This window comes from Rousettus aegyptiacus, unplaced genomic scaffold (genome assembly GCF_014176215.1).
Source record: "Rousettus aegyptiacus isolate mRouAeg1 unplaced genomic scaffold, mRouAeg1.p scaffold_m13_p_12, whole genome shotgun sequence".
In the NCBI taxonomy this organism is placed as follows: Eukaryota; Metazoa; Chordata; class Mammalia; order Chiroptera; family Pteropodidae; genus Rousettus; species Rousettus aegyptiacus.
Window position 1 is genome coordinate 7,471,644 of NW_023416287.1, and position 18,022 is coordinate 7,489,665.

The 18,022-nt window shown below is 57.2% G+C and overlaps 1 protein-coding gene across 1 annotated transcript in view; it reads left to right on the forward strand.

Annotated features, from left to right (window-relative positions):
* Positions 1-1,857: 1,857 nt before the first annotated feature.
* The window catches only part of RIPOR3 (RIPOR family member 3), a 31,876-nt gene continuing 15,711 nt past the window's right edge, over positions 1,858-18,022 (forward strand). The window contains 4 exon segments of the mRNA XM_036229296.1: positions 1,858-2,052; positions 7,690-7,808; positions 14,372-14,518; positions 15,665-15,743. Of these exon segments, the coding sequence (XP_036085189.1) occupies positions 7,699-7,808; positions 14,372-14,518; positions 15,665-15,743 (336 nt within the window). The 5' untranslated portion in view covers positions 1,858-2,052; positions 7,690-7,698.

Sequence of the window (18,022 nt, forward strand, 5' to 3'; positions counted from 1 at the left end):
CTCTTCTACCTGCCGATGCTTGGGGCCCACTGTGGTAAATCTAAAACCTCGTTAAACTGCTGGGCCAAACAAGGTGTCATGTACCTGGTGTTGACTGAATTGTGCCCCTGCAAACATATGTTGAAGTCCCGCCTTCTCGTACCTGTGAATGTGACTATATTTGGAAACAGGGTCTTTGCGGGCATAAGCAAGTTAACATGAGGTCACTAGGGTGGGCCTTAATCCAGCAGGACTGGCGTCCTTGTAACAAGAGGGAAACGCCTTGTGAAGACAGAGACACACAGGGAGAACGGCGTGTAACGGCAGAGGCAGAGGTTGGAGAGATGCAGCTACAAGCCAAGGAAGCCCAAGGATTAATGGCCACCACCAGGAGCTGGAAGAGGCAAGGAAGGACTCTTTTCTTGAGCCTCTAAAGGGACCGTGGCCTTCCAGCCACCAGAACTGTGAAGACTATACATTTCTGTTGTTTTAAGCCACCTGGTGCATGGTCTTTGTTACAGCAGCCGCAGAAAATGAATACACTACCTCAAGTCTCTACCCTTAGCAGCACAAAGTAGTAGGAAAAGCTATAAATCATCGTCTGGTTTTTCCTTCTAAGGAGGAGAAAAACGCATGTCCTCGGAACTATAAAGTGAGGCAACGCTAAGGTCATTTCAAGGGCTTCCATTTTATAAACAAGGAAACTGAGGCTCAGAGCATAAGTGCCTTGTCCAAGTCACATGGTTGGAAAGAGGGAAGGGCTGGGCTTGAACTTGGGTGTTTGACTCTAAGATTTCTACTCATCATGTTCTGTGTATGTGTGTCCCACCGGTTATTACAGAGTCCCCAAATCCTAGTCCCCAGACATCACTTTTCTTTATTACATGAGCTCCGAACTCAGCATTATCTTTGTCCTCATGGGAACTACCTGTTCCGGCCACGTTTTCTGTAATACGATCCTCTGTACAGCGAGTTCTCTTTCATTACAAAAATTTCATTGCAAAATTGGAGTCTTTCGCTACAAAACTGGCCATTTTCATTACAAAACTGGCCATTTTCATTACAAAACTGGAGACGCGTTCCCACCGAAATCATCTCCCAACAGACCCAAGCAAGAATGTTTGGCAAAGAAGGAATTAATTGATAAACAGGACACAAACTCCAGGGGAGGCCTGGGGTATTTTGCAACACTTTTGGAAACTCCAGGATGACAATTCCAGCACAAGCTGTTTACTTCAGGCTAAGCCACCTACATATCCCTCACGCTTGGGAATGCAGCGGCCACGCTCTGAACGGCAAGCTCCCAGCCTCTCTCTCCTATTTGTGCCGGGCACTTGGCTGTGGCTGGCAGAGCAGGGCTGCAATACCGGGGGAGACCAGTAGGGGTCTTCTTCCAGCAGGAAATGGATTTGAAGCTGACGATTCAAGAAATTCGAGGTTTAGGATTCTAGAACGTAAGTCTGTTCCTTTGGGAGAAAAATCCATTCTCCTTACCATATAGGTTAACCATCTGGCAGAAAGAGGTGTGAAAAAAAATCTGACTTCCTGCCGCCCTGCCCCAGGGAGGGGCTCGAGCTGGGGCCGGGGACAGTCTCTCTCCACCAGGCACGCGATGCGCAGCTCCGAAAGGAAAACCGGAACGGCAGGCGGGCCCGATCCGTCTCTTGTAAATTGTTTACCTCAGCACGGCCAGATGCCGCCTTGCTCGTTGAACCCTTGACCACTTCCCGCGATGCTAACGGCCTCTCTATTCGCGAACGGCCCCTACCAGACCACACAGCACTGTCCTTGCAGGAACCGGGGGCCTGCCGTCAGGGGGCCTTGGCATTCCAGAAGGGTGACTCAGGGAGGCGCTGGGTCTAGGTTAGGCAACCAGCCGGGGGATGCGGTTTGGATCCGGAGGGACTGCGAATACCCACTGGGCTCCCTCGACCCGGCCCTGGCCCCCCACCCGCCTCCGAGCTCCTCCTGTGTGTTCCCTGCTCAGCCCACCCCTCACCTCTCACCCCACAAGTGCTTAAAACGAGTCCGAATGCCAGCGCCTCCCTCCTGCCCGTGCCTCCACCTGGCTGTGTGAGTGTGCAAAAACCACTTCCCCTCTCTGAGCCGCAGCGCCTTAGCTATAAAAGGGGTGGGTGACGGGGTGGGGTGCTGACCTCTCTTTCTGTCACAGGTGGGGTGACAGTGAGTGGAAACAGGATGATAACCCCCCATCCGCCCCCCACCCCACACTGGCCTGTGCTGTGACAAGCCCTGGCTGCGATAAACTTTTAAAGGGTGGGAAGGGGGCCCAACGGGGTGCCCTTGCCTTCCTGGCCAGTGAGTAGGGAGCTCTTGGCCGTCCCTGTCTGGGTTCCATCCTCAGGCACCACTGAACGTGGCCTCTCTGGAGGCAGCGTCTCCTTCAGGGTCTCGTGGGTGTGGTGTGGGGCTGAGACTTTAATTCTAAGACCGTGCAGAAGCCCCCAGACTGGGGTGGGGTGTGAGAAAGCTGATGGGCACTTTTCAAAGCTCACACTCTGTTTTCTGGTGGTGGTAGAGGGTGAGGTGGAGGCAGGGGGACCAGCGAAGACCCAAGGGGGCGGGTTGGCCCTGGGGTCGGGAGGTGGCGAGGAGGGGTCAAGTTCGGGGCGTTTCTGAGAAGCAGACCAGACAGTGAAATCTCCTGCAGTCCTATGGAGGAGAACGATACCCTTGAGGACTTTACAGCCTGGTCATGAGGCAAAACTCTCACCCAGGGCACTAGCTTCAGAAACCTCATCTTAAGGGCACAGAGAGCAGGCTCCAACTCTGAGACAAAGGGAAAATGCTGACAGACCTGGGCACGTAAGAACTGGAAGCTTCCGTCACACACACATACACAATCCCCATTAAGAACCAGTTAAAAAAAAATTAAAAAGAAAATAAAAAATAAATAAAATAAAATAGAACCATACAAAAGGTGAGTGAGGATCTGGGAGAAAACGGAGAAAGGATTGCCATCCAAGATTTACAGACAGCTCCTTGAAATCAATAAGGAAAGCCTAGATAACTGAGCAAAGGATTGTGAGTAGGTAAATCCCCGAAGCGATGCTGAGAGAGATGAACGTATGAAATTCATTAAGAACCAGGGCGATGCAAGCAAAAACGGGGAGGCCCACCCCCAGATTAGGTCAGAATGAGGCGGGGAGGTGGGCTAGGAGGGTGTGGACGGATGCGAGAGCCTAAACGTTCACAGACGTTCACGGATCATCTCCATCTTGTAACCCCAGGGGACTTAGCCGGCAGTGTTGGCAGTATTTGTGAACGTTAAAAAACAATTTTCTTTTCTTTTTTTTTTTTTTTTTGGAACAGGTAAGTTTTTCCTCTGACCAAGGTTCATCATGAAAATAAAGTTCCCTAGGTTGGAGGACGCAGAGTCGGCTTCACAGCTGATGCTGTGCAGCTCAGGGCAGCTGAATCAACCTCTCTGTTTTCCACAAACTAACATATTTTGCCTGTGATGAGGGACTACACGTCTGTGGTAGAACACCGGGGAGGTGTCGTTTCTAAATTAAAACCGAGACCGCGCTGGACGCAGTTCACGCCGCGCCCTTTTTTCACTCGGCGGCTTATTTTGAGCATTTCCCCGTCTCATTGCCCCTCACGGCCATCTTGCCAAGGGCCGCTCGGCTGTCCCCCGTGGGGCTGAACCGTGGGTTACCTACTCTTTCCGCCACACTCGGCCATTTGTGGCTGCACCCAGCGTTCTCATCTGTGAGGCCACAGCGCTGGCCTACCTGTGCACACGTGTGGTCATTCGTGTGCCAGGCCTGCCCTGGGCAGGAAGGTCACCGGGGCTGCGGGCTGTGGCCTCCACCTGGTACGGACCGTCTGCTTCCCGGAGCGGCCTCCTCGGGACACTCAGGCCTCTTCTGTCCAGGCTCGCATCCCTCCTCCTGGGCTATTTTGCCATTTCCTTTCATGCTAAACCAAAGGGGCTATTTTGGAAAGTCCTGTAAGCAAACTAAGCCCCGGCTGGCACTCGAGCGGATATGGAAAAGCCCTAAGTGAGGGGCTCAGGCATAAAAACTGCCCAGCCCTGGGCGCCCAGTCGTTAAATTTAGAAGCCTCACCTCCAAATGAGGTGAAATTGTAGGTTCCCTCTGGCGGGTGGGTGGCTTTGGCCAGCAGTGAGCTGGACAGATTTAGTGGAGTGAGCTCTGACTCCCTCCAGCCACACCTTGGGGGAAGAGGCCCAGGACAGTGCCCAGTGTCTGGGGAGCCGCTGGCTGTGTGAGAAGCCCCTTCAGCTGGCCTGTCCTCGCTACGCCCACCAGCTGCATCCAGGTGGCATCGTCAGCAAGTGCCGTCCAGGTCGCCAGGCCAGAGAGAGGCGGCGAGGGACGCACCAGGAGAGGCGGTCAGGTCTGCCACTGCAGGTTGGGGCCCTGCATGACTTCTGTGCCTCCCTTCTCTCCTGGGGGCCAGTGAGGTGTCTGGCCTGTCCTTTGTGTCCTGCAGAGGGCCCGCTCCCCAGGGCTTCCCTGAGCCACAGAGCGTCCCCCCGCCATCGGGACTTTCCAGACCTGCCCATAATCCAGCAGCTAAAGGGTTAATGCCAGCCACAGCTGGGGAAGGGGGGCCCGCGGGAGGAATGAGGTCTCCCAGTGGTCAGTGCCCATGGTGTGTCAATGATTAAATAGGAATATCACCCGTGGTCAAAGGCGACCAGCCTTCATCTGGGCTGGTCAGGAGCTGTCTGCTGAGGACACCTGAGATTCCGGGGGTCTCGGCCAGGCCATCTCATCTCCAGCCTCCCAGCTGGGAGAGATGGCGGCAGAACTGGCTCAGGTCCAGGGGGGCCCACGGGGACCTGGGCTCCCCCCACCCCCCTGAAGCCTGCAGGGCACGAGGTTGATTGTTCCCGGCCACCACCCAGTGCTAGTTTCTAGCTTGGCAGGTTCCTTCATGAACCTGCTTCCTTCTGGGCCCCCCTTACTCCTCCTCGGCCTGGGTCCGGCTCGTGGGGAAGGGGACTGACTGTGCGCCTCTGCACAGCCCTCGAAAAGCCAGTGCAGCCCAGCACGAAGCCACCAAGCTGTGGAGTCCACCGTGCCCAGGTTCAAATGCCGGCTTTGGCGTTTCCTACCCGTGTGACCTGGGATGAGTCATTTCTCCTCCTCTCTGAGCCTCTGTTTCTTTATCTGCAAAATGGGGATGATAATATTACTCGGGGAGAATTAAATGAGATTCACAGGCCGCAGAGCAGCAGGCGGAGTGGGGGGCTACCCAGGGCCACCCGTCAACAGCTGCTGCTTTTGTAAATCGTGTTTTATTGGAACACAGCCATTCTCATCATTTACACATCGTTTGTGGCTGCTTTTGCTCTAAAACGGTAGATAGTCATTGTGGCAAAGACTGTGTGGCCTGAAAAGCCAAAAATATTTGCTATCTGGATCTTTGCAGAAAATGTTTGTCCAGCCGTTGGCGTCTAGCACACAGTGTAAATCCTTCTTCTTCCACGGGCTGAACTTGGGGCCGCACACCCAGGTGAGGTGCAGGAAGCAGCCTCAGCCTCTCAGTCATTGTTCTCTGGTTCCATAAAGATGGGTCTCGCGTCTGCCCCTGGCCCCAGGGCTGGCGCCGGAGCCAGGGTCTCAACCCCTGACCTTGGGGCTCTCCCTCCCAGCTTCCTCCTCATTGCCCAGCTTGGCTAAGGGACATCAAGCAGTTGGAGAGGGTTCCTAGTTGTCACCAGAGCGGGCGCTTGAGAGTTGGGGGGTGGGGAGAGCGTGGGGTGCTGATAAATGTTTAACAACCAGTAGGGAAAAAAGGCCCTAATTCATAGTATTGGCCCATTTCCTCAGTGTAAATATTCCTGCCGTGGCTGATTTCGAGCTACCAAGTTCCTGAAGGTTTAACAGTGGACTCTGGTGAGCCGGTCCCAGCTGCAGCTGCACAGCTCAGAGGGCGTGGAGACCCTCCACGCCTAACCGCGTACAGTGAGAGCTGCTGTTTGAGTGGCAATGCCACTTCCCAGCTGGGGTCCTCGGGCTAGGCTTATCATCCCCCTGAGCCTCAGTTTCCTCACCTGTTGAATTAGCTTAGCAACAGCTCTTAGGCCTAAGGGGGCTGTGTGACTTTTAACAAGATCATTTCCATAAGGCATTGGGCTGGGGCTGGCTTAATAACAAGCACACGAGGAATGATGCCTCCATTGGCAGAGGACCTCGACCTCCCCATTTGTACTCGGTGCTGTCATTCATGGATTTAGAGCAGGTGACAATCCTGCTAGGGCTTGCCGCATAGTGGGTGCTCAGCAAATGCTCACCACCTGCCCCCGTCAGGGCTAGACGTCACCTCCATGGCTGGGCTCTCGGTCAGAACAATGGCACAGAGAGAGCCAGCTCTTGCCAAGTGTCTCTTATACGGCGGGCTCTCTGTCCCCTCGGGCCTTTTCTGAATGTCCATTATACGGATGTGACCACCGAGGCCCAGAGCCCGTGAGCAGCACAGCTACAGCCAAGATCTGAGCCCAGACCTGGCTTTTTGGTTCCAGTGTTCCCCCATGTACAGCAAACGTGGGGAGCAGGGCGAGGAATGACTAGGAGGAGGAGAAGTTTGTGGGGGCTGCACAGGGGGGTTCTGAGGGCGGGCTCTGGAGCCCATGGCAGGGGCTATAAACAAAATGCGGGACTGGACACTGGACGGATGTGGCTTGAAAGAGACCGTCGTTCCAGGCAGAGGCCCCCGTGTGAGCAAAGACGTGGGGACCGGGCTCGGCTGGCAGAGGAAGGGACTGTGGAAGGCGGGGGCCTCGCCGAGCGGGACTGCGAGGGAGTTGGTGGAGGGGCGCTTTTTTATGGGTTCGGCCTGGGCAATGAAGTCCCCGGAGTCGTTGGCCTGGCCCCAGCCTGGCCGAGGAACAGATATGAAACTGTAGCAGCAGAGATTTAGGTTAGATATGGAGGAGAACTTTCCGACTGTCCACGCTAGAAGACGCGGGGTGACAGTCCCAAGGGATGTGGGGGCACTGGAAGAAAGAGAAGACGGCCAGGGCTCGTCGCGGCCTGGGTCAGAGCTGGGGCAACGGGTCGGGAGGCTTCTGGAAGCCTCCGACGCCAGCAGCCTCTAGCCTCGTGTGAATTGGGCTTCGTCATCCCCTGCTCAAAACTCTCCCACGTCTCCCTGGCATCCCTGCCCAGCTGCAAGGCCAAAGTCCTCACTGGGGCTGCCCAGGCCCCCCAGTGACCTGCTGGCGTCTCTACCCTCACCTGGAGCCACACCCCAGCCCCCTGAACGTCTGTCCGCTTCTGGATCGCACCACGTCCTCTGCACCTCCAGGCTGTTACCACGCTGTTCTCCTTGTCTCTCCCCTCCCCTCCCCTGTCCCCTCCTCAGCCTTTCCTTCTCAGCTCCTGGGCTGGGCCAGGGACCCCCTGGGCTCCTCATCTCTTCACCCCGTAGACTCCCAACTATAACTGGCCAGCCTCATTGGCCTCCCTGCTGTACTGCGAGCCCTGAGGGCAAGGACTCTGTCCGTGGGGGTCTGTGGGGGGTGAGGGGAGGGGGACAGGCAGAGAGGAGAGCGAGGGGCCCGAGAAGCTGTCTGCCCCCTGCACGAGTACGCAGCCTTGCTCAGGGATTAAGAACCCAAGCCCAGAGCACAGAGACCTGGGTTTGGATCTCCTGCCACTCCCCTCAGGCAGGTGGCGGTGCGAGGCTGACTGTCCCGTCCTCTCCCTGTAGGTGACAGCCATGTCGGTGCGGGTGCGCTTCCTGTCCTCCGGGGACGCAGGGGCCGTGGGCGTCATGGGCCGGAGCGCCTCCTTCGCGGGCTTCAGCAGCGCTCAGAGCCGCAGGATCGCGTAAGTGCTGCCCATGCCGCGGGCATGGGGCTCCCCGCAGGGCTGAGAGGGGGCAGCAGGGACGTCCTCCTCCCGCTGCCAGTGAGCCTGGGGCCTGTGCTCATGCCAGGCCTGCGGCGCAGGGCAGCGTGTGTGTGCGTGCGTGTGCGTGCGTGTGTGACTCTTGGTGTCGGGAGAAACCTGTCAGGCCCACTTGGCAGAGCAGAAAACAGGCTCAGAGAGGTGGAGCTGCTCACCCAAGGACACACAGCAAGACCGCTTCGGGGTTGGAACTCAGGCTCCTGGGGCGGGGGTAGGATGGAATGTTCTTCCTGTTTGATAGAATGGGAAATGGGGCCATCTATCCTGGCTCTGTGCCCTGGGGCAAGTGACTCCGCCTCTCTGAGTCTTGGTTTCATCATCTGTGAAATGAGGTTCATGAATGTCCCTCCCTCGCGGGGCTGTCACAAGGCACAATGAGGTGACACGTGGCTAGCAGCTGGCACACAGTAGGCGCTTGTGGGACGTATTTGAAGGAGGAGGAGCAGCCTCTGCAGAGACAGGCCTGGGGTCAGTGCTGACCCTCTGGACGTGAGTTCACAGCCACTCCGCCACTGCCTGTCGGAGCAGATGTGGTGGACAGGCAGGACCCCCGGCCAGAGCAGGCGCAGAACCTGGCTGGTCAGTGAGTCAGTCAGCAACCAAGTCCCATCATGGTGCTCCCTCTCACTCAGAATGCGACCAATCCCCTCACGCACTGGCCCGCGGCCCGGCCTGGCCGGCCTCACTTCAACCCTGCGCTTTGGCTGCATCGACCTCTCCCCGTCCAGGACCTTCGCCCAGGCCGCGTGCTCCAGCCGGGGCTCCCGTCCCTCTCCTCCTCACCTGGACAGTTCCTCCTGAATCCTCTTTGGGCCGTGGCCTCAACGCCCTGTCCTGGGGGGACCCCCTGAGCCCCAGAACAGTGGTGACCGAGGGAGGCGGGCCCTGCAGGGCCTCGTGGGCCACTGTGAGGAAGGCACACAGTAGGCACTTCGTAAATGCCGCTGAGAGCAGTTAAAGGGAAACTGGCCAGGAAAAGATGCTCTTCCTCCACTGAGCCATTTCTGAGCTCCTCTTCCTGGGCTTCACCCTGGTCCCCCATGGGGTCTGTAATCAGGGCTGCTATGGACAGGTGTGGAGGTCGCCTGGCCACGGGGGACAGACATCCAGGCCATGTGACCCTCCCAAGCTGTGTGCCTGGCCCAGAGCTGGTCCACCCAAAGGGCGACTGTGGAGACTTTGTCCCCGTGGTCTGGCAGCCAGGAGACTCACCCGGGACCCCTCGAGTAACATTAACGCTCTGCTGTTGCCATTTAGATAAGCTTTGAACAAAGGGCCCTGCGCCAGGCCTCACAAGTCCATAGCCTGCGGCTCTCCTGTCAGGGGCCCCCAGACTTCCTGAATCCGAGGAAATGTTGCCTCAGGCCCCAGTTAGAAGCTCTGCCCCGAGAGTGCCCCCAGGTGGGCCCCCAGCCTCTTGCTGCCCACCCCACTCCTGGATTCCTGGGGCCAGCACTGTGGATGGGAAGAAAGCAGAGGGGATCCGACCCCATGACAATAGGGTTCATCAGTCAGCAGCACGGGGAAGAGGCACGTCCTGCAAAGTCCACAACCCGGCCTGAGAAAGAGGAGCCTTGTGGCCGTGACTACCCTGGACCCTTCCCGGGGCTCCTCCTCCTGGGGGTCCCCCCAAGGGAGTTCTGGAGGATGCCTGGCCTGGGCGGGTTCGGCAGCCCCCAAATGGCCACCATCTGGCCTTCGCCTCTGCGGTCCGCTCTCCATGGGCAAGGAAGAAGCTGCCCGCAATGACAAGGAGGAAGCATGTCTATTTTTAACTTCCTGTCTCTGTCCACCTCCCAAGGGTCTAGACAGCCTGGATCAGGTTTCAGGCCTCACCTTCTGGCCTTATTTCCTAGGTAATCCAAGCAGGCAGAAACACAGCCAGATGGCCAAGGCCCTCAGCAGCTGGTGCAGATCAGATGGAGACGGGAGAGCAGGTCCACTTAGATGGGGTGGGTAGATGCCCTCTTTGCCCCTCACCCTCACCCCTGTTCTGGCACCTTGAAACCGTTTTGACCCTAAACAGGGCTTTTTAGTCCATAATCAAAGAATTTGTCTGGGGAAGTCATCTGGCAAGGGGATTTTATACTAAGGTGTGAATGGTTGCTATAATAAAGCCATATGTAATAAGGTGGGACGAGGAAGAAAAGACCAGGTCCTGACCCTGTCCCGTTCTGCCCTGATTGATGGGCATGGCTACTCTAAACCGCTTCCTGTCACTCCTCAGCCAGGTCACCCCTCCCTCGGGCTGCCGGGCAGGTACCCTCCTGAGCCCAGGGCCTCTGTGACATCCTTGAGAACTTCTCTGTTGGGACGGCCGGGAAGTGGGGGTGGAAAAAGGCAACAGCGGCCCTTGGTTTTCGAGGAGCGAAGCCCGGAGGGAGAGGGCACAGCGGAGGCCCCCACACTGCGGCGTGCGTGGGGACGCACAGACTCCCGGGCCCTCGGGGACGCGTAGGGAGCAACGGGCTGGTCCACCTGGAGCCCCCGGAGCAGAGTTTGACCTCTGCAAGGGCCGCGCACACATTCATCATCACCCCGGCCCATCTGGTGCCACCAGACACAGGAGCTCACACCCTTGTCACGTGGAGTTCTCGCCCGAAACATCTCTAGCTGGTCCTATCATTGCCCCATGCCCATCCCCAGCCCCACCTGGGGGCGGGGGAGGAGGCAGGTGTGAACTTGAGCCTGGCCGGCCTCCAGAGCCGCGGCCACGCCACGCGCCAGAGCCTCCGACAAAGCATCTCCGCACAACACCAGGCAGGCCCAGTGGGCTGCACGTGCCCATCCGGCGGAATCTCGTCTGGCGAGCCAGCGGCTGTTGAATATTTACTGAGTTCGCCCAGGGCTGGGGAAGCATCCGCCCCAGAGATCGCTCCCTGCCCTGGCAGTTGGGACACCGAGCCAGACATGCAGCCTGATTTCGCCACCCGCAGCCGGCACACGTATCGCCTTTCCCGGCTGGACCGGCCCTCAGAGTGGCCGCCCCACCTGCCCTGATGAAGCTCAGACCAGAGCACTGGGCTCAGAGCTCCCCTGGAAGCCGCAGCGGCAGGGGAGCAGAGGTTTCCAGGCCGATGGGAGAGGGGCCTGGCTGAGGGCGCGCACCTGCCGGGACGCCGAGCCCCTGCACCCCTGCGAGCTGGCGGGTGAGCGTGGCTCCCGCCTTGGAGCCGCCTGCGAACCCCACCTGCCTGGCTGCCCGTCTGCCGCGGACCCTAGCTTGTCCGAAACCTGCCTCTTTCTCGAGCCCGCAGAGATGGCCACCTTGTGGAGGGTCTGCTCCAAGAGGTGGGTGATGTGGCCTCGGGGAGGGGAAGGGGGGCGGGAGCACAGCTCCGTCCTGGCCTTTGGAAAGTGTCACTTGTCATATAACGTGTAACCGAAAGCAACGGCGGGTCCAGGGATGACGATGTACCAGGCTTTGTGCCCAGCGTTCTGTTGGTACCTTTACTCAAACCTCACGCGACTGGGGGAGGCTTCCCCGTTCGCCCATGATCTTGCCTTTTTTTTTTTCCTCAGCACTAAGCACTGATGTATGATTTTTTTTTTTTTAAGTTCTTACTTAACTTCGACCCTGATACAGCGCTTACCTGTGGCCAGACACTGCTCGAAGCCCTTTACGTGAACTCATGTCACTCAGGGCGATCCTTTCTCGGGCTCCCATTTTACAGATGAGAATATTGAGGCACAGAGAGGTTCAATAACTTACCCGAGGCCACGCAGCTTGTAAGGAAGGCAGACCCTGGCGTCTGGCTCCGGGGCTGGTGTTCATTACCTTTTCCCACGGTCTCCCCCAGCTGGTACAACGGCTCACTGAGCCAGGGCTTCTCTCTGTTTTGGTCACAGTTCTACCCCCAGCCCCTAGAATCCGGCGCACAGTAGGTACTCAGTAAGTATTTGTCAGATGAGTGACACCTTTCACGACAACTCTGTGGGGCAGGACTCTTATTATCTCCCTTTCACAGAGGAGGAAACTGAGGCTCCAGTAGGAGAAGTGCCTGTGACCTCTGGGGCTGGGATTTGACCAGGGTGGCTGACCTGGAGCTTGTGTCGAGCACCGTGAGGGTCCAGGTGGGGTTCCAGAGCCTTCCTTGCTGCAGTGTCCCCTGGGACCGGTTCTCAGCCTGGGCAGGGCCTGGGGTCTGTATTTCTTGGTTTGCAATGTAGGGTGATGGGGAACCACGAGTCTTGGGGCTTGGTCCCCATCAGCAGGGGTGGCTGGGACAGCTGCTCTCGGCTGAGTCAAGAGCAGGTGTCTGCATCTGTGCACGGAATGTGCAGCTTGGCGGCTTCTAGGCCTCAGGGGGACCAGGGCAATGGTGGCCCAGTGACCCTGGCAGAGGATCTGGAGCTGTGTTCCGCTTGCCCTGTGCCTGGCTCTCCAGACCACAGTCCACCCCCTCCCTGTGGACTGTGAACCCTCGAGGGCGGGACCCTGGCCCCTTGGCGTTCATCACGGCTCCTGACCCAGGAAAGCCCTGCTCTGAGTGTTTGAATGAATGAATGAGTCCTGTGCCCATGATTTTGGATCTAAAAAGTCCAGCAGACTGTGAAGGGCTCCCAGGGAGACATGGAGCTGGGCGCCTAGCAACAGGACGTCTCCTGAGTGACGACTCCCATGCCCGGGACCAGCAGCATCGCCAGTACCTGGCAACACGTTAGGATGCAGGTCCTCAGGCCCCGCCCCAGACTCTTAGATTCGAAACTCTGGTGGGCTGGGGGTGGGGGCCAGCAATGTGGGTCTAAGTCCTCCAGGTGACTCTGAGGGCCTTGAGAACACCGCGCCTCACCCCCCGCTGCGTGGCGAAGACCCGAGCCTGGGGATCTGCATACATCTGGGTTTGGTACCACCTCTGTCACCTACATGATCTGGGGCAAGTCGCTTATCTGAGACTCCGTTTCCCTCCCTCGCAATGGGGTTAAAATTAATACCTGCCTCCTAGGCGGTTGTGAAAGTCGATATTTGTAGAGGTGAAGTTGCTTTGACAAGGGGAATCCCCCAAAATACTGGGACTTAAATAAGCTGGGCTAGTCCTCCCCATCCCGTAGCAGTGCCGAGCCGAAGGATGGCCTCCTCCACAGCTGTTCCTCCTTCCGTGTGGCTCAGCCATCCCCACGGGGGCCCCAGTGTGCATGGCCGAAGCTGACTCTCAGGGTACCTGAGGAAGACGAGGAGGGAGGCGGAGAAGGAAGAGAGAAAGGCTAGCCATTCCTCTTCAAGAAATTGACCCAGTCGTTAGTTTTAAGTGTCATTTCTGCCCTCGTTCCTTGTCACGAGGCCTTACCTGGTGTAGGGGCATCTGGGAAACAGTGTCTTTAGAGGGATAAGATGGGCTTAAACACACCTGGCGGTGGCATTCGCCAACTCTGGTCTCAAGCTTCGTGGACAAAGCAGAGGATCGTAAGACGCTAGAAGAGGCTTAGACGCCCATGGAAGCAGTTCTGTGCCGTGATGAGGCCCCCCTGACCACTGTGATCAATCCTGAACTGCCTGCATATCCGTAAAGGGCTGAGAGACACAGCTGTCACTGCTGGGGTATCCGGTCCGCGCTCCCAACTCCAACGAGGCTTCAGCAAAAATAGAGAACCAACTAGCTCATGTATCTGAAAGTCCATGGACGGGCTAGCTTCAGGCATAGCTGGATCCAGGAACGCATTGCCTTGTGCATGTGGTCCGCCTCCATCCGCTCTCTCCGCGCTGGCTCCATTCCCCCTACGTGGTGGCAAAAGAGGAGTCTGGAAGTTCCAGATGTGTTTCCCCCCTGGATTAGCATGCTGCCAAGGATCCTTCTGACTCCTGTGAATTTGCAACTAAACTCCTGAGTTACTGGCCAGACTTGGTTCCCATGCCTCTCCCTGGGGCCACGGGATTGGAATATACTGACCAACCCAGACCCGGGACGTGGGTTTGCTTCAGAATGCCCGTGTATGTGTGTGCATTACAAGTGTGCGCATGTGTTTGTGTACATTGATTCGTTGGCCCGCCGCCCTCCACATCACATACATAAAAAGCAGAGCTGGGGAGGTTCTCCAGAGCAAAACTGAGCTATGAACAGAGGGAGGCGGATGGATGCGGAGCAGGCGAAGCCAACACGGGCCCACCCCATAGGTACTCCACGGAACTATGATTTGGCCTCCCACGTTGCTTTGCCTGCACAAAGCAGGCTGAACAGAGAGCATTGGTATTTGGGCTGCTTGATTGTATTTCTCACTGTAAGTTAATTTCTCATATCAGATTATTATTATTAGTAGTAGTAGTAATAGTATTTGAATGCTCAAATCCAAGCCCTTGCTTTACAGAGAAGGAAACTGAGGCCCAGAGAATCTTGACAACTTTCCTGAGACCACGCAGCTTGTTGGTGATGGGGTGGGACTCAGCCAGGTCTCCTGACTGCCCGTCTGCCCCTGAGAAGGGCTTTGTCAGACCCATACCCTAACCATGCCCCCGCCCCCACCCCCCGCCCCATCCCTTCTCACAGAAAATCCATCCAAAGGAACTCGGTGAGGTCTCGAATGCCTGCAAAATCCTCCAAGATGTATGGCACGCTGCGGAAGGGGTCCGTCTGCCCAGACCCGAAGACGCAGCAAGTGAAGAAGATCTTCGAAGCACTGAAGAGAGGCCTCAAGTAAGGATGGGCTGTTTGCGGCCTTTAAAAAGTGTAGCCCTTGGCCTGGTTGGGTCTTGTCCGTACAAGGCCACAGAGGGAGCTCCTGCTTATTCACTGGCGGGAAGCAACTTGTCCAGGATCCCGTCGCCAGAATGCAGGGGGTGGGGCGGCCAGGCCAAAGCTGACCTGTCCCTCTGTCTGCTCTGGGCTTGGGTAAAATGCCATATCCCCCCACCCACTCCCCACCACCCAGGGGGCATCCCTTGCCCTCCTCCCATGATGCCCCTCGCACTGGTGTGGAGTAGGAGCCGGGGGTGTGTGCCTGGAAGGGGGAGGCCTGTCTCCAAGGCGCTCACCCCCCAGGACAGCATCTGGTGATTCCCATAAGGACTGCATGTTTGAGACTCGTCTGGGGTCAACAGCGCCCCCTTCTTTCTGGGAGCACAACCCCCAAGTGAGCAGTGCCTGGTGGTAGGTGGTACATACATGGGCCCAGAGAGGGAGAGTCACCTTCTTGGGGTGACCCAGCAAATCGATGATGGAGCCCCACGCAGGCCCCCAAGTCCGGGCCTCAGGTTTCCTGTCCGATCCAACATGAAATGTCCCCCTCCTGGCCCACAGCCTTTTCTGTGCTTTACAGAGTGGTTTTCCGGGCTCCTCCCTGGTCCTTGGCTCTGGGCGTCCAGACAGCAGGACGGCCTGCCCTCGTCCATGGGGGTGTGTGCTCTCGCTGACCTCCCCGGGGCTGCGGTGATGATCTTGGCCTCCAGAGGCCACTGCCTGGCTTTGGACCTGGGTTCAGCCTCTTACCTGCTGAATGACCCTGCACTGGGTTACTTGCCTTCTTTTAGGGCCAGTTTGCCCATCTCTAAAAGGGGTTTAATAATAGTTTGGAGAGTTAACAGAGAGATTCCCTATTCTGCACAGGACTGAGCACATGGCCCACAACGTGTGGGATCTGGAGGCTGAGCAGATAGGCCAGGCTCCCGGGGGAGAATGGCTGTGCCCTCTGCCCTCTGCCCTCTGCCCTCTGAGCCTGCTGAGAACCACGGCTGCCCTCCCTGCGGCAGCTCTGGCTGCCTGCACGCTGCAGCGTGGTCACCGGCCTGTTCCTTTTCCTCTCCTTGTTCCTTTTCAAACCCCTTTTCCTCGTTCTCCTCACAGGGAGTATCTGTGTGCCCAGCAGGCCGAGCTGGATTACCTGTCAGGGCGCCACAAGGACACCCACAGGAATTCCAGGCTGGTGAGACCCTTCCCCAGACCCGTCCCACTCAAGCAGCCTCGGCTGGGGTTCAAAGACGGACCCTTCCTCACCCCCGTGCCCACCCCATGGGTGCGAATCTCAGCCTCAGAACTCGGAGGCCTAGGGAACGGACTTGCTTCATTTGGGGATAAATTTAACCTCAGGGGCTGTGGAAAGCCCCCTGCCCCACGGTACAGAGTTCCCACATCTGAGGGCTCACCTCCATCCTCTTTGGTTCTAGAAGGAACTGTAAGGCGGGTGGGTGTGAGAGGTACGTGTGTTACACGACCCTATTTTATAGACCTTGGCCACCCTGGCGCCCTGCGGTCAGGTGGCTCGTGGGATGCCAAGAAACTGGGCTGGGCATCGAACCCAGGTGTGTGGCCCAGGTGCCTGTCGCCCTATGGTCTGGCGGCATTTTGAGAGCAGTGTCTTGGAGGCTGCCCTGGGGCCTGTCTATCCCAAGACGCATGTGCTCTGGGCTTTGCCACTCCCTTAGGAAAACCAGAGAGAGGAAAAAAAAAAAAAGGCTCAAACCACACCAAGACAACAAACAAACAAAACACACACATACATGAAAACAAACAGAACCGGAAAACCAAGACCGAAAACAAACAAAAAAGTAGGCTACCCAGTTAAATCGGATTTTCAGGTAAACAACAAATAATTTTTCAGCGTAAGAATGTCTCATGCAGTCTTTGGAACAGACTTATACTAACAGAAATTTCGTATCACACTGCCAGGACCCGCTGGGCGGGACCTCCTCCCCAAGGTGGGGAAGCCCCTCCTCCTGGTCTGGAGTCCCCAGCCTCTCTTCCCTCCCCCACCCACCCACCCTCCATGGGAAGAGAAACAAAGGACAGGAGGCCTTGCTGCCTGTGGGCTCCCACCAGTCAGCTTGTTTCTAGCGCCCCTCCTACTAAATGTAGAAAAAACGGGGAGCGGGAAGCGAATCTTTCTATCAAAACAGCAGCTGGTTACCTCTGTATCCTGGCTCCAGTGGAGAGGACCTGGGGTGGGGGATCGGCAGGGTGGGAGACGCAGGGTCCCCAGCCTCACGCATGTGCCAGATGCTTTGGCGAGGATAGGGTGGGCGGCTCAGGCAGGCCGTGCCCTTGGTGGGTGGGCGGGCCACGCAGAGGGAAGGCGGCCTTGCCAAGAGTCCACCCCCAGTTCCCAGCCCTTCCCATGCCCTCCCCACCCCTCTGTTCTCAGGTCTCCTGGTGCCTCTCTCCCTCTCTCTCTCCATTCTAGAAAGTACTCGAAGGTCGGCGAGTGTATAAAGGCCCGTACGTTTTAGCTGCTCCCGTTTCGTAGATGGGCCCACTGAGGCCAGGGACAGGGCGGTGACTGCACCGGGGGCCACACAGCAGGATGGTCCTGCCTCCCTGATCGCTGCTGGTTCTTGGTTTCCGAGAAGTTGCTGTGCGGTTACTTTTCTTTCCAAAGGCTTGGGAACTTCCCTAGTCCTTTATTTCTCACAGGGAGCTTTAATTTCGTAATCCCACACATAAAATTCCACATAAATGCATACATGGGAAAACCGAATTCCGGGGCTTTGAGCCATCTTTCCTTTTTGCCTGACACCCCTGCCCCTGCCCCCACTCCCACCTTCTCTGTCCCGCCCTGTTTAACCCTAAGGACAATCTAACAGTTATCTTTCCATGTTTTTTTCCCGGATCCCATAATTATGTAAACACACATACAAGTGCCTACCGAGGGTTTTGGTCAACAGCTGTCATAAAAACGAAGTCACGATTTACACGCTTTCCCACATCTTGCTTCCTCTCCCGAGTGGATCTCCGGCCCTGTGGAAGTTTCTCCAGGCTCAGAGGCGGTGGTTCTAATCCACGTGGGTAAACCAAGGCCTCTTTTGGAAACACAGCTTATCCACACGCGGCCACACCCGCCGTTCCCATATTGTCTGTGGCCGCTTTCCTGCCACCACGGCAGAGGCCGTGTGGCCCGCGAAGCCTGAAATGTTCCCTGCCTAGACCTCGACACGCAGGCTTCCCTGCCCTGACAATAGGTTACTTTCACCCTGGCCCCTGGCGTGGAGGGACCAGGTCTGGATGTGCCATTTCTGGGGCCTGAACTCCTGGGAGTTGCTGGTTGCCTCTCCCCGGCCTCAGTCCTTCTGGTCGCAGCCGAGGTCACCCCTTAAGCAATCGCATCGCAGCGGTCCCCCTTGTGTCGCGTGCTTACCGTGTCCTTTCCTCTTCATGGCGACTCTGTGGGGGGAGATGCTGAGGCTATCCCATTTTACGGGAGGGAATGGA